This window comes from Drosophila nasuta, chromosome 3 (assembly GCF_023558535.2).
Source record: "Drosophila nasuta strain 15112-1781.00 chromosome 3, ASM2355853v1, whole genome shotgun sequence".
Lineage (NCBI taxonomy): Eukaryota > Metazoa > Arthropoda > Insecta > Diptera > Drosophilidae > Drosophila > Drosophila nasuta.
Genome location: NC_083457.1, coordinates 36,175,412 through 36,191,341, shown reverse-complemented (window position 1 = coordinate 36,191,341; position 15,930 = coordinate 36,175,412). Strand labels below are relative to the sequence as shown.

The 15,930-nt window shown below is 31.1% G+C and overlaps 1 protein-coding gene across 1 annotated transcript; it reads right to left on the bottom strand.

The window, feature by feature from the left end:
- Positions 1-5,924: 5,924 nt before the first annotated feature.
- Positions 5,925-15,465, bottom strand: LOC132788208 (uncharacterized). Its single transcript, XM_060795540.1, is given in 4 exon segments — positions 5,925-6,268; positions 6,270-6,703; positions 6,705-6,800; positions 15,337-15,465. Coding segments are annotated over 4 exon segments (774 nt in total). The 3' UTR covers positions 5,925-6,153.
- Between the last annotated feature and the right edge of the window lie 465 nt (positions 15,466-15,930).

Below are 15,930 nucleotides of genomic sequence, written 5' to 3'. Positions count from 1 at the left end.
ATAAATCTGATCAATTTATCACGAACTCTTATTTTGTAATGTCAAAAAAATTTGACTAGTATAATAATTTAATTACATACTTAACTTTTTCAAAGAAAATGTTATACAATAAAAATAAATGCATAATAATCAGCGTCAATCTTACTAAAAAGTTACAAAAAATATACATACATATGTATATATTGTAGTAATATCTTAAGTAGATTTTCTTTCAGTGAAAATATAATATGATTATACCGATAAAATAGTAAAGTTCGGAAAAAAATTAATAATAAATAAAAATATTAAATATCTCACCAAAATACTAAAAATAACGATGATAAAATTAAATTGGTATAGCAAAATTATAAAAAATTAAAAACTTATATCAAATAAATATACGAAAAAATTCTTAAATTAAGAAATATAATATTTAAGAAATATCAATTTAATATATCGAAAAATACTAATATCATAAACACAGTACTTATGATTGTATGTACCGAAAATCGCTTGCTATTCTATTTTTTTTCGTTTCGTGCTAGAAATAATAATAAAATATTATATCTCTATTTTCTCAGAGATCAAATGTTTTATACCGACAAACAAACAGACAGACAAATGGTCCAATGGGTAGCGGCTATAAAAAGTAGACTTCAAGTAGCACTTTATTAAATTTCTTTCTTTAAAAGTTACTCATAAACTAAAGTAACAAAATAAGTATAAAACTATGTAGAATATATTAAAAAACAATATACAAATTTGCAAAACATTTAATCCCCAACCACTGGCAACAAGTAGGTCATAATTCCAGCCACATAAAAAGAGGAAGAAATTCAATCAAGAAATTGCATTTGTAAAACAATTGCAATACATCAGCGGCGATATGAATATATCATGGCTTAAAGGATACAATTGATACGTAATGCAGTAACCGTGTATTTCTCATTTTGCTGAGCTCATTCCCGTCCACATCTTCCAGCTCACTGCATTTCGATTCAAAGCCAATGCAAATCATTAAAGTTATTTTCTCTACATAATTATGGCATTGTATTGACGATGATGATGATGATGATATGGCATTATTCTAACCAATTTTATGAACAATTGAAAATTCAATAAAAATACCGCAAGACTTTTTGGCCAACCTAATATTTAAGTGAAATTCTTTGCATTTTGTCACGTAAAATGTATACGTATAACAAAAGGGTTAATTTAATTTAACATTTAATTAAAACTACATATATTTCATTATATTTAAAATTTTCAAGTTTATTTTATGTATATTTTTTTAGCTCTGTTCCGAATACAATTTTATAGTTTGTTATGAAGAATTAAATATTAAGATTTTTTTTCTGAATTGACAATTTATTTTTAAATTTTATTTATTTAAATATTGTAATGAGACTTTAGAAAATCTACATTTAAAACATATATTATTTATTTATTTTTATATTTATAATTGTTTTAAATATCTTAATTAAAAAATATAAAATATTAAAAATATTATTTTTATTTATTATTAATTTAGTGTTCTTTAAAAATATATTAAATTAAAATAAAATATTATTTAATTTTAAATTACAAATTCTTAAAATGTGTTTTTATGCTAAATACATAAAATAGATTGTTCAGCACTAATAACAATTGTTAAAGTTTTTATTTATAAAAACAAAAACTATTTAGGTTTAAACAGAAATTGTTTTTTAAAGCCTGTTTTGAATGATGCAGAACTGTCAGTTGGCTTTGGTAAGTTATTTAGAAGATGTTGAGTTTCGATCAGCAAAAAAATTGATAATTCATTTTTTTGCCTTTGAAGTGAGCAATTTGAAAAGCTCGTTTCAGATTTTTTTGGGAATTCACTTGCCATTTATTTGAATCGGTTTCGGTCTGACCCAGAGTGGCCTCAACATCTGCAGACGGCTGTGTTTGCCTGGACTGGCCTGGTCCAATTAGCAGCGATTGGCTACGACGAGAACGAGCAAGAACAACATCAACATCAACATCATCATAGTCAAAGTTAAACACAAAAAACTTTTCCAGAGGGAGAACCGAAAGTTTTTGAGCAGAAAACTTGTGAATTATTTAAAATCATGCTTGTGCAATAGGCAACTGCTTTTCTTTTTTTTCTCTCTCCCATTTTTTGGGGGTCTATTTTTTTTTTCAGTTGTTGCTAACTGAAATAGAGTGGAATGGAGTAGTGAGTAACGAGTACCGTGTACCGAATACTGAGTACCAAGTACATGGCGAAATTTTCAATTATGTGTCTGCCATTTGCTGGCAAATTGAGGTGAAGCATTTAAAGGCAAATCGGCTTGAGGCTTGCTTGACTCATAAACAGACTCTCGTTTCTCACTCACTCACTCACTCACAAAATGTTGTTATCTTTCTGTCAGAGATATTTCAATCCCCTTCCCTCCCTCTTCTATCACACACTGGCAGCTGGTCGCCGTCGCTCTCCATTAAAAATCCATTTAAATATTATCTTGTACGATTTTTTCAGCCATGTGTCGCCTCCCGGCTTCCGTTTGACATTTAGCCAAGTGACGAAAGCGACTTTAGACATTCCACACAGATATACGGAGTACTTTATCAACTGCGATATCATTTGCCATTTAATGAGCTGCAAATTCATAATTATTTAGTGTCTTCACACTCAATTCCCAATTCGAGACGCAGAGAGCATGTCATAATTGACTTTGATTTTATGGAATCTCAAATATTTTTACTCAATTGTAATGCATTTGCCGCAAACGCAATTAGCAAAATCCTCAATGAAATTAGCTACAAATTGTTTCTATCAAATTCACAGACAATTCAGCCTCAATAATTTATGTTAGCTCGTTCTCTCTCTCTTACTTATCTCCACATCTGTTGTGTCTTGCTTTCTTTCTGTCAGTCAAGTGATGTGTATAAATTGCTAAGTCGCATGCTGAGACGTAAATAATATTTGCATAAAGTGTGTGTGGTATTTTGATTTTAATTGGCAAGAGTTACGCCCACTTTCCTTATCTATGCATCTAACACTTAAGATTACGCTCTTCGAGAGAGATTTGTCAATTAATTGTGGTGTTTTCAAAAATTAAATCAAATACCACACATAAATTATTCAATTAGCAAAACCACAAATTCAATAAGAAAAATATTGATAACATTCTTCGCATTATCTTCGTCTGAATTGAATGCTAAAATAAAGAAAAAAGGAAATCAATTTACTAGCAAATTGAACTTGAAACAAATGATATATGGTATAATTTTATTTATTTATTTATATAATTCTACTTACGCTCCAATAATTTTATTACAAAATATAAGTTAGAATAATAATATTTGTATTAATTCTATTACATTTAATTTTAATTAATTTATTAATTATTAATTTAAACAATAATATTAATAAGAATTAAATTCTATCTATTTAAAAATAAAAATATAGAAAATTGACAAAGCCCAAAACTTTTTTAAATTTGTAATGCTTAAAAAAATTGTATCTCAAAAAAAAATTTTTTTAAATTTTTATCTCGTAAAATAAACGAAAATTAAAATAAATATTAATTTAACAGCACACAACTGATTATTGCTTCCTAAATAAGTACAAAATATATAAAAACCAAATAAGATGTTAAGCAACTGATTGAAATTATTAATTTCCAAAGTTCTTGAAAGCTTTTTGTTATAAAGCTTTTAAAAATAAGTAAAATTATTACTGAAAGCTTATCATCGCTTTGGAAATTAGAAGAATTGGAAGTTAGAAATAATTTGTATTAAACACATAAGTAGCTAATATCTAAGCTATCCTTTAAAAACCTAAATCAACCACAAATAAATGTTTGCTAAATGTCTCCAAAAGTTGTCTAAGTCTAAGTGTCTTAAGTATCACAATTTCAGCCAATTCTAAAAAAAAATCACTTCTTTAAGCAGCTTTATGAGCACTAATTTCAATTGCGAGTTTCGCGAAGCTTTTACAAAATTAAAATTCGCGGAGCTCTTAAGATTTTTGGTTGGGTTCGGCAACCTTTTGCAGGCCGCAGCATCACAAAGTCAAGCGCTCAATTACGTAACTTTATGTTTTGGTTCACAGAATGTTTTATTTACCTTTGCAAGCCCAGAGAGAGAAAGAGCTAGAGAGAGAGAGAGAGAGAGAGAGAGAGAGAGAGAGAGCGAAAACGATGAAGCAGCTACAATATTGTAATTTGCCATATTTCTTCGTATTTTTTTTCCTGCCATATAAAAAGGCAAAAAGCAACGAAAGAAAACAAAGAAGTCCGAAACGCTGGGCAAATAAATGCAAAATAATATTACGAAAAGTTGACCGAAAAATAGCGGAACGATGAAGGAGAAGCAGAAGAGGAAAAGAGAGGGGAGAGAGAGAGAGGGGAACTTGAGGGTCGAAGTCGTTGCACTTGCCGGCGCGCTCAGCTGGTGCGCCTAAAAGCACACACTTCATTTCTAAATAGAATTTTGCAATTTGCCGAAAGTTCTTTTCGCCATTCGCCCCTCTTCTCCTCCTCCTTACCCTCCTTTTTTGCCCACTGGCCATTACTACAACAATATATACTACTTCTCCATTGATTTCAATTCCCTTTTTTTCTTATGTTTTCTCTGATTTCTTTTTTTTTTGTGTTTTTTTGGTACCCATTTCCCTCATTGGCTTTTTTTGTGTGCAGTTTTTCTCCATTTGCTTCGTTCGGTCGCTCTGTATTTTAATGTGCAATTTAGCAAAAATTTCATTTTGATTTGATTTTTGAGTGCCTCAAAATGACAGAGTGCTACTCGTAAAGATAATGATGATGATGTTGATGAGCTTAACATAAAAAAATCGAAGCTTTTGCTTATCAAACAGCTGGCAGGCAATACAACTTGACCAATAATCGAATTTATTTCAATACTTTTGACCATGGACTTAAAAACAAGTACACAAGCGATTAAGTTGTTTGCTTTTGAATGCTCAGCGAAATTTATTCAAAATTAAATACTGAGTTGTACTGCCTTATTCCCATTTGTCAGGTGTTTGCTATATAGGAAAAGAAGTCTCAAAAGTATTCATCCAGCGGAGTTTGCATTGGCTGGCAATCATAATATAATTTTACGAAAAAATAAAAATGAATTATAAATTAGTCTATTAAGTAATTTGGCACTAAAGAGTAGTAATAAAGAGTAGATGGAAATGCCAAATTAGTGTAAGAAACCAATTAAAAAAAAAAGTGTAAAAAGTTGGCTTTCATTAAGATTTCTTTTTAACATGACTAAAACTAAATGTAAAAGTTTTTAAATTGACTCTATACTACAAGCTGAAAAAAAACTTCCATTCTCCAAATAAAGAAATGTGCTGAAATTACTAATAAAAATATTTCGAGTTAAGTCCTATAATATAATAATAAATATAATATAAATTAATTAACACTTTTAAATCTTCCACTTCAAAAAACAAAATTTACTTTATTGTAAATTGTTAAGAACTTAAAAATTTTTCTATTTCATTATAAATATTGATGTAATTTGATTTTAACAAATTTTTATTGATGTATTAAAAGTACATTACGTACTTGCATTCAGTTGAATTTAGCGCTGAACATAGAACTTAGGAGAGACTCTAACTTCAAAAAGGATTGTATCGAACTATCGATACTTATTGACAGTGTGCCCAGATGAACACTAGTAGGGTTGCCAGATGTATATCTAATTATTAAATTTACTTTCATCAAGTATTTAATTTCTTTACTTTCATTAAGTGCTAAAATATATTCTCAATTTATTATTAACATTTCAGCACAATTTCTTTAAGTAAAGAAATGATTTTCAAGTTAAGTACTGATATATTTTCGGATTGGATTTTAAACATTTTTGTACCCATTACTTTACTTACTTTGCTTTGTTTGCAATACAAAATATTTTAGGTTTTGCTCAGAAATCTTTTCCCATTCAATAACAAAGATTTATGTAAATTTTCTGCGAATAAACTTTATTATTCTTTATGCTTCGGAGGGGACAGTTGAAATACTAATTTAAAAACGTTGTAAAAAAGAGAGTTGTACATGGGATTGTGTCGAGCATCAGACGCGAGCGAAAGAGAAATGAAATTCACTCGATGCTGCGCCTGATTAACTCTATGTACTATCAGGATCAATTTGGTTCAATGTGCCTAAGTTCGGGTTGTCAGCTAGCTTAGTGAGCTTAATGGCGGTAACGGTAACGGATGCGACGCACGGTCTTGTAGCGGTAACCATCCTTGCCAACCTCGGTGCCCTCCTCGGCAGCCTTGACCTCAGCAACAGCAGGTTCCTCAGCTGGGGGGCAAGTACTCGCCGTTGGTGGCCTCAGCGGCAGCGGCTTCCTCAGCCTCGGCTTCACGACGGTGGCGACGCAGCTTGAGCTTGCGGACGGTCTTGTAACGGTATCCATCGGCACCGAGAACGGTCTTCAGCTCGGGAGCAAGCTCAACCTCAACGGGGGGCAGATACTCAGCGTTGGGCTCAGCGATCTCGGAGACATCACGACGGTGGCGACGCAGCTTCAGCTTGCGCACAGTCTTGTAACGGTAACCATCATCAGCGACCTTAGTGTCACCGATCTCAGCGGCATCAACAGGGGGCAGATATTCCTGGTTGGGTGGCAGATACTCCTGGCTGGGCACCTCACGGCGATGACGCAGCTTCAAACGACGCACCGTCTTGTAGCGGTAACCATCCTCGGACAGAGGGGCAGCCTCATCGCCAACGGGGGGGCAGATACTCCACCGAGGGATCAGCGACGGCGGGATCAGCGGACTGGGAGGCAGCAAAGGCCACCAGGCAGAGGGTGAGGGCGCCAATGAAGAGTTTCTGTGAGGGGAAAAGAAGAGGGGAAATTTTTGATTATAATGTGGAAATAATGTGTTGATAACATTTATGAGATTTTAAGATTAATAGCATTACTTTTGCTAAACTATTTTGGAGATAAGGCGTAGTTTAGTTTTATGTAAGATTTAAATTTACAATATCACTTTAAGAGGATTTGAAATTGTACCATAAATTATCTGGAAAATATCTTCAATATCTTTCAATATTGTAGCGGAAATTTATGAGTCTTTTGATTGATGTGCAAAGTAGTATCAGTTTAAGAAAGTTCTAATCAATCAATTGATTGTTTCTTTTGAAGAATTATTGAAAATCTATAAAACTTTCAACTGATGTGTTTCTCATTCTATATTTTTATTTAGAGCTTTGATTTTCTTAAGCTGCACTCTCACAAATCTATGATGTATTATTATTATATTATTTTAAATTTATGTATTATTTGTATTACACCAATTTAAATGTACTTTTAAGTTAAGCAACTCTTTGATGAGAACTTTATTTTACTTTTATTCAACTTATATATTTTAAGATTTTTTGTAACTGGAAACTGTAGAATTGAAGTATGTATTTTGTAGTTTATTAGCTGTGCTTCAATGACAACTCTTTGAGCAGCGCAGGACACTCACCATGCTGTAGCTTTAGTCCTTCGTAGAATCGAACTATGCGAACTGACTGAAGATGTTACTGTGTCGTAGGTATTGAACCCAATGATGTCTTGGTCTAAATCGCTTAGCGTATTTATAGCGAAACATTATGGGGATCATCCCACAGCTGTTTTCTTGCCGGTGGTCTAAACACACACACACACACATAGACACACGCACACTCATACTATATCAAATCTGGTTTTGAGCCGAAGTAACAAAACGAATGGAAATGAAATCAAAGCGAACTGAGATGAGTTCGAGCCGAGCGTTGAGAAGTGAAGTGCGCATCAAAGCGAGCTTGGTCAGCGTCAGCTTCAGCTCTATTAACCACTTGATGATGGCTATAACGAACCTACCAATCGACGTTTTTGGCCGCACGATGTCCGCCTTCAGCTCTCAGCTCTTAACTCTCAGCTGGCCACGCACTTGACTACAATTATGATTATGATTATAATTATTATTTTTGGATCAGGTTTTTGCATCTCAAGTGGCTTCAGATACATTTGTTTTTTTTGTGTATCTTAGAGGTGAAGGTGCGATGTTATATTTCTGTTACAGTTCGCTTTTAATTTGCTACCGTATTTGGTTAATTCTTACAAGACAATGGATCATAAAAGTTTTAAGTATATTACCATAATATCTGCAACTTCTCCTAAGTTGAGTTCAATTTTCTACGCATTTTGTTAGCCACTTAGTTCAAGCACCTCGATAGAACACTCAAAACGTTCTCTGGCCTTGAATATTGCCACATTTCAGCAACACATCAATAGCCAAAAAAAAAAAACAATTGGTTTTGTTTCCTGCTTTGTTCGAGCCACTTCAGTTTTTTTATTAACGAGCATATCACTTTGTTGCCCATTGTTATGTAATGCTTTATTATTACTTTTAATGCGCTCACTTGTAATTGAAATACGTTTTAAGCAAATGTTTTACATAACCCCAATGGAATTCTTGAAGATCCGCAATTGCTTCAACACATTCTTTTTGCATACATTTTTTCTTCTTCAGTTTTTAGTTTTTTGGCAACTTTTGAGTGTTTTTGCACTTGCTATTTTTGGCAAACTTGAGCGCTATATTTATAAAGCAATTATCCACATTTATTTTTGGTCATGAGTGAACAATGCCACAAGCGAAAGACATGGCTTCAAGTGTCCAAGTACATTTTAAACAAACAAGAGGTTAACATACATAAGTGAATTAAATTTGTTTAAGGGCAACACAAACGTCATACTTTAGATTCTATCATTAATGCATTGCTAATTTTAATAATTATTTAACACGTTTTAAATGAAGGCTTTTAAAACATAAATGCAACTTAAAATAATTGCAGTATAATCTCAAGTAAATTGCACCCACACTTAATTGCACTTCCAAGATAATTGGACCCCAAAAATATATTTAATATTTAAATTAATTTCACATGGTAGTTAATTACACATTATTAAGCTGTATTTGCCCCGACAGCCAGTACTCTATTTACTGTATAATTAAATTTAGTATTAATATAATAAATAAATTTATATTTTTTATTTTATTTTTCTTTAGATTTACTCAAGCTAATGCACTTCATGGCGGCAACTAATTAACGGCGAATATTATTCTAATTCAACACATTCAATCAATATTTCATACTAAATGAAATAGTAATCTAATAACCAAACTTCATAACTTATTAACCAGTATATTATTTAGATATAGTATTAAATTATTTGTTAATTATGTATTTATTTATTATTTTTATTAATTGTTTGTGTTTTTTCCAAAAAATAAATTCCGATTAGTTGGTTACTCTATTAAATAAACAATTTAATCATTGTTACAATAAAGCACTTATTTTCGAGAACTAATAAACTGTGAATAAATTTATTGTATAACATTATTATTTTGCTATTTTATACCTCATGTAAAACTAACATAACAACTATTAAGATTAGTGATTTGTATTTTAGTTTAAAAAGAAAACTATTTTATATTTAATTCTCTTTTCTTCATGTTACATTTGTTTATTTTTAAAATATTTCATTTGATTGCTCAACCAACTTTTACCCTCCTTTATTTAAATTGCCTTCTCCCACATAATCTTCTCCAAAATTTATTAAAATAATATAAATGTTCTAACTGATATCTTTGTTGTATTCTATTCAAGTAGAAAAGAAACTTTTTTCCTTTAGGCTTTCATTTCATTGTGGCCTATCTATATATATATCTATCTTCTATCTATATTTATCTTCTATGTATTTGCTTATTTAATATTCAATTCGACTTTGCAACAAAATTTCATACTTCTATCTTCGCTTAATTTGTTTGCTCCCAAATTTCCCCTGGCTTTCTTCAATCATAAAATACAGATTCATTGAACTTATCTCTGCCGATTGAAACTACACTCAGCACTTGGTTTAACTGGCCATCATTAATTCATGTGAAGCAGTCATAAAAACACGATCAACACTTGACAAACACAGACAACGGGCAAATACAAATGACAGCCATAATAACAATAATAATAATACCAGCAACAACAACAACAACAGCAATAATGACAATAATGTGCAGCTCTTGAAAAATTATGCATTTAACTGAATCGGAGGCATTTAATTGGCCACGCCCCGTAGGCAGAGCAGAGAGCAGTAAGTACGCCCCAAATATTTCGATTGTTTGATAAGGCAAAATTGTTTACTCACTGCATAAGGACAAAGGCAGACGGATGATCAAGAGGCAAGAGCGGGGGATGGAGAGAGGGGTAAAGGACACCTTGCCAGGATATGCTGTGCATTAAAATGAAATTAAATGGATGCGATGGCAATTTCAGTTATTGTTGTTGTTGCTGTTGTTGCTGCAACCGTTGTTGATACTGTCATTGTTGTAACAAGAGTTGCTGCTGTTGCATATTTTATAATGCGAATGAAATGCAGCAGAGACCCGAAGAGAGGGGAAGAGGGAAGTGCAATAGACAGAGAAGAGCAGCCACTGAAGTGGGCAGCGCATCGTTTGCAGTTTGTTTGCATTTTTTGGACAATTTAAATCGCATTTCACAACGTGAACGCTTCGAACCCAAAATGCCCACTTACGGGGCGTATGCGTAATGCCAGCAACAACAACAACAGCAACAGCAGCAGCAAATGGAAATAAATAAATGCGATAGCAATAAATCGACTGTAAATACATATAAAATAGACAACAACAAAGCCGAGAGTCGAGTGCAGCACAAGAAACGTAATAAGTATTACTGGCAAAAATGCTATAACACCACATTTATTTACATATCGAGTGTCTGCTGCATAATTCTTTAACATATTGCACACTTTATTGCACAATCAGTAAGAGAAAAGAGAAGTTCGATACTGACTTCTGAATCGAATAGGTAAGGATTAAGGCAATTTAATTAATTATTGGTGAATTTTTTCGTGTAATTTCTAATTACCTAAAATAAATATTAAAATATTTTAAAATACTTACATTATAAATGCATTTTATTGATAATTTTAATACTTTATTAGAAAATATGAATGAATAATATGAATTTAAAAAATGAACATATGTGAAAAAAGAAAATAAGTTTAGTCTTTTCTACTTCTACTGATTAAATTAAGTGAATAATAATGTAAGTTAAAAGAAAAATAATATTAAAAACTTCATAGATTAACGCATATTATTATTAATAAAAATATTACAATATTGCCTATAGTTGAAGAGTGTTAAAGTTTTTGTTTTTTTAGACCTATTAAGTTTGTTGAAGTCAATGAAGATATCTTAAATCATATAATGAATGCATAGGCATGTAAGTTTTCTAAGAAAAACATTTCAAGATAATACTTTCAAATATATTCTTAGAAAACAATGTTAGAAGCTTATATGTCTTGTATTAAGCAATAAAATGCGAAGGGGTTTTCATTGTACAAACTTAGCTTGAACTTTTTTCTTTTTTTATTTATACACTATCTTATTTCTAAAGCAATATCTGTAGGGGCCTTTGGCTTATTTCTTACTTATATTATCAATATTTATAATTTATTAGCAGCTAAAGAAGCTGTTACATTGATTGTGAATGAAAATAAGTTATTACTATTTTCATAAGGATTATATTATATGCTTATTACAAACTAATAACTATAAAGGTAAATCAATTAATTAATTAATAATCATATCAAATACCAAAGGATTACCAGTCAATGCAACTTGGCCGCAGTTGCTATCAGAGTTTCTGCTGCTTTCAGTTCCCTTTGCTTGTCTCTCAGTCTGTCATCCGCTCATCTTCTTAGCCTAGTCTGATGCTACTCAGCGTTATCTGCTCATTTGTAACTCCGCAACTGCATGAGTGTGTTTGCTTGCTTGTTTGTGTGTGTGTGTGTGTTGTTGTCGCTCGCCTTTGACTTGCTACCCATGATAATGTGTCATTATATTAAAAGCTTTGCAAATACGCCACCTACCGGGCAGCAGCTGAACTCCCAGGGCAACTGAGCTGTGGCAGCTCAGCTTGGAAATTTCATTAGCGTTCAGCTTTTGTGGTCCGCTTTGTCCTTGTCGCTGTTGTTGTTGTTGTTGCTCGTTGTTGTTGTTGTTGCTGTTGCTTCTGTTTGCTGGCCATAAAACTAAGACGCCATTGGGAATTTGCTTACGAGCATCACAGTAAACACAGCCTTGTGCCTTGTGCATCGCAGAGTATGAGTAAGAGTGTATTTGTGTAAGAGTGTGTATGGGTGTGTGTATGCTTGCGTGTGTGTGTGTTAGCTTCGAGCGTGCCTCAAAGTAGGCAATTAATTTGTTAATTGTCGTGAATATTGTTGGCCAAATTGATGGCATTTGACGTTCCCGACCAGCCCGAAAACTCGTTGAGCGGACTTCAAGCAAATTGAGTTTTCGCGCGCTCAACAAGCGCAATTAATTGCTTAGTCGAGTGCCGTGGCTTATCCTTGTAAAGCTTATCAGCTGCATAAAGATCGCTTGTAAGTCGAATAATGAGTTTATTTTGCATTTTAGGTAAAAAGTTTACTTTAATTGAAAGCTAATTGATAATTAATTATACATAGTTTACAGTATTTTAAGTGCAATGTAGTATTTTCTGAGTATTTTAATACTGAATTAAAGTGAATTACGGTTTTTTTTAAGTATTTTATAATGAATTGAATCTTACTTACAGTATTTTAAGTGAATTATGGTATTTTCTTAGTATTTAATAATGAATTGTAGCTGATTTGGACAGTATTTAAAGTTAATTATAATAATTTTTTTGTATAAATGTCATGCGAAAAATATTGATGAATGTTCTATAACAATTAAATATTTTTAAATAAAACATTCTCTTTTGACTTTTAATAAAATATACTAAATATATAATATAGCAACATTAATAAGTTTTGCATCGACCATGATGCGTTTGGAAAATTAATATTCTTTTTATTCAAATATATTTTATTTATATTTATATATTTAAATTTTACTTTTTTTAAAAACAATAAAAATATAATGGCAAGCATAAATGCCAAAGATTTAATCGATACGTTTGACACACAATTTGATTCTTTTATGTTAAAATTTAAACTGTTTTTATAAATTTGAATATTTTAAAATAATACCATCATTAATGCCAAGCATTTCTTCTCCTCCCATTTTTAAAATTATTTGTAAAATTGCAATATTTTTTTTATATCATTTACAACTGGCAATTAAAATATATAGATAAATATAAATGCCAAACTTTCAATCGATAACTTTTATTCACATTTTTATGGTTTTCAAATTTTAACTTTCTTCTAAAATTGCCATTCTTAGCTTGACTTTTTCAGGGAAAACAGAGAACAGCATGAAAACTGGCATTGTTATTCAGATAATCCCATTGAATTTTGAATTGTTATGTCATTTGCCTGCTATATTTATGTGTTTTAAGTGTTGACTAGCCTGCAATTGTTGTGAATATTTTTTTATTTTGCTTTTGTTACTCGCACACACACACTCATAAAACGTTTCACGAGAGCATTTGATGGCCTTTTGATCTTTTCATTATGGTCATCAAAATACATAACCAGCTAACAATCGCCCCAACTCCTCCAACTATTATTATTATATGTATGTATATCTCCCTTTCACCTGTATCATGGTCTGTTGGTTTGATTTACAATAAATGCAAAATGCGAATTTATGGTAAAGTTGTTGTTATTTTAGTTTAGGTGCAAGCTGTGCAACGGTGCGTATGATGAATTTGGTTAAATGCCTCAATGCGCCACTTTGCCAAAAACTGAAAACTGAAATGCATTTCAACATGTTCAAGTGTGTGCGTGTGTGTGTGTGCATTTGGTATTTTTGCCAAGTTTTTGAACTTGTTTATTTTGTCGGCCGCCTGCTGTGCGTATAAATAAATATAAATTGCAACATTTTTGCATTTAGTCACACAAAATGCAATTAGAGCGCAAGTGCAACACGTTTGTGGCTTAATTGCAATCTCACATCCAAAATGAGGGTCAAATGCAGCCCCCTTAAAAAAACCCCTTTTGAATGTAGTTGGTAAAAATATTGCTGCTTTAATCATCAAAGTATTAAAACTATTTCAATTTGAAACTCGTTTCAGTCGCTTCGAAATCTATTCATAAATAAATATTGTACTTAATAATAAATAGTATATATACGCTATAAATAAATACTATACTTCATGTTACATACTATGTATATTACTTATATTATTTATTGCTTTAAATTCTTGTTGAATTTAAACGCTCTTTATTCTTTAGCTGTCAATAACTCAAATAATATTATGACTTAAACAATTCATTCTTTTCCCACAAACTATAACACAATTAATTGCTTTGCGAATGAAAACAACATTCAATTATGTTAATATTGAATTGAATTTAATGAGAAAACAATTAGCAAATGAAATTTCAATTTCAATTATAGATTTTCGATATATTGATTAATTGTGTTAAACTATAATTAATAGTGCCAAAAGATGTTTTTATTGACACGAAGACAACATTAATAATCAGCTACGAAATACAAAATATGCATGACCAACAGCTGCAGGTCGTATTAAAAACATTAAATTAATATTTCTTAAACATTCAGAGAGCGTAAATGACGCAATGGATTTTAGCTGTTTGTAATTAAAAGCATTTAATAATTTTGATATTGTTTAGATATTTATTTTAAATATCTTTTAATATTATTTGTTTTAACTTAAATTATATTTTGATATTGTTTTGCCAATACAAATTATATTGAAACATATTTTTATATTATTTTTCTATTTATAAAATCTTGTTATACAATAAGTACTGATTTTAAATATATTTTAATATTGTATTAATACTTATATTAATTATATTTTACTATAATTTTATTTGATTTTCAATATATTTTATTACTATTTTGCTAATAATAATTTCAAATATATTTGAATATTGTTTTGCTATTTATATATTTATAAAAGCTTTTTAAAGCATGAACTAATTTTTAAACAAATTTCATATTGTTTTGCTGCTTATAATACAAATGTTTTACTAAAACATGATTTCATTTAAAATATATATTTTCTTTTAGTTTGACTGTTTGAATATTATACGAATAGATTTAAGCTATATATTTCTGCTTTTAAAACAATATTATTTCATTCAAAATATATATTAATATTGGTTTACTGTTTATGATAAACATCCTTCCATATAATATAACTTAATTTATATTATATATATTTTATTTTGTGATGTTTATAAAAAAATCTAATAATACAATTTGAATTGTTTTAAAATACATTTTTCTACAAAAATAAAATATCTTTGCAAATGCACAAAATCTTGCTGCTGCATTTGTGTCCTTGCAGTTCATAAATGTCATGTATACGCCGTGTAACACCTGTCAGCGGCAACATCATCATTATTATCAACAGGCAGCAGCATCCGTCGTCGCCACTGACCCCCAAAAGGCATCCACAGATCTGTATCCACATCCACATTCACGTCCGCATCCGCATTGGAGTCATCAGCAGCATCATCATTAAGTACAACGAACCACATGACACGGTTCAGGAGTCGGTTTTTTTTTTCGCTCGTTTAGCATATGTTGAAAATGTTCGCATAATGGTCCCTTAATCCCCAAACCGTAATACTTCCTTCTCTCTCTCCATCGTTCTATCTCTCTCTCTCCGTCTCTCTCTGTCTCTCTATGTTTCGTGTTTAACATTGTGACCACTCGACGACAGTTTTTGCCGCTTGCCTGTTGTCAAATAATATTTATATACTATTCGCATAATGCGCGGATTATTTTCTTAATTGATGCTGATCGGCCTATTATACGAGTACGCTCCCTCCTCCCCTCTTGTTTCCATTCTCTTGTTCATTCGAACTCTGTTCGGCATTTAAAATTAAATTTTTCAAACTTATTTCGAGTATTGTGGTTGCAAAATTTATTCGCACTAAAAGTTAATTTGATTTTGTTGACCGCATGTAAAATTTTCGAACTTTTTGACTTTGACAAATTTT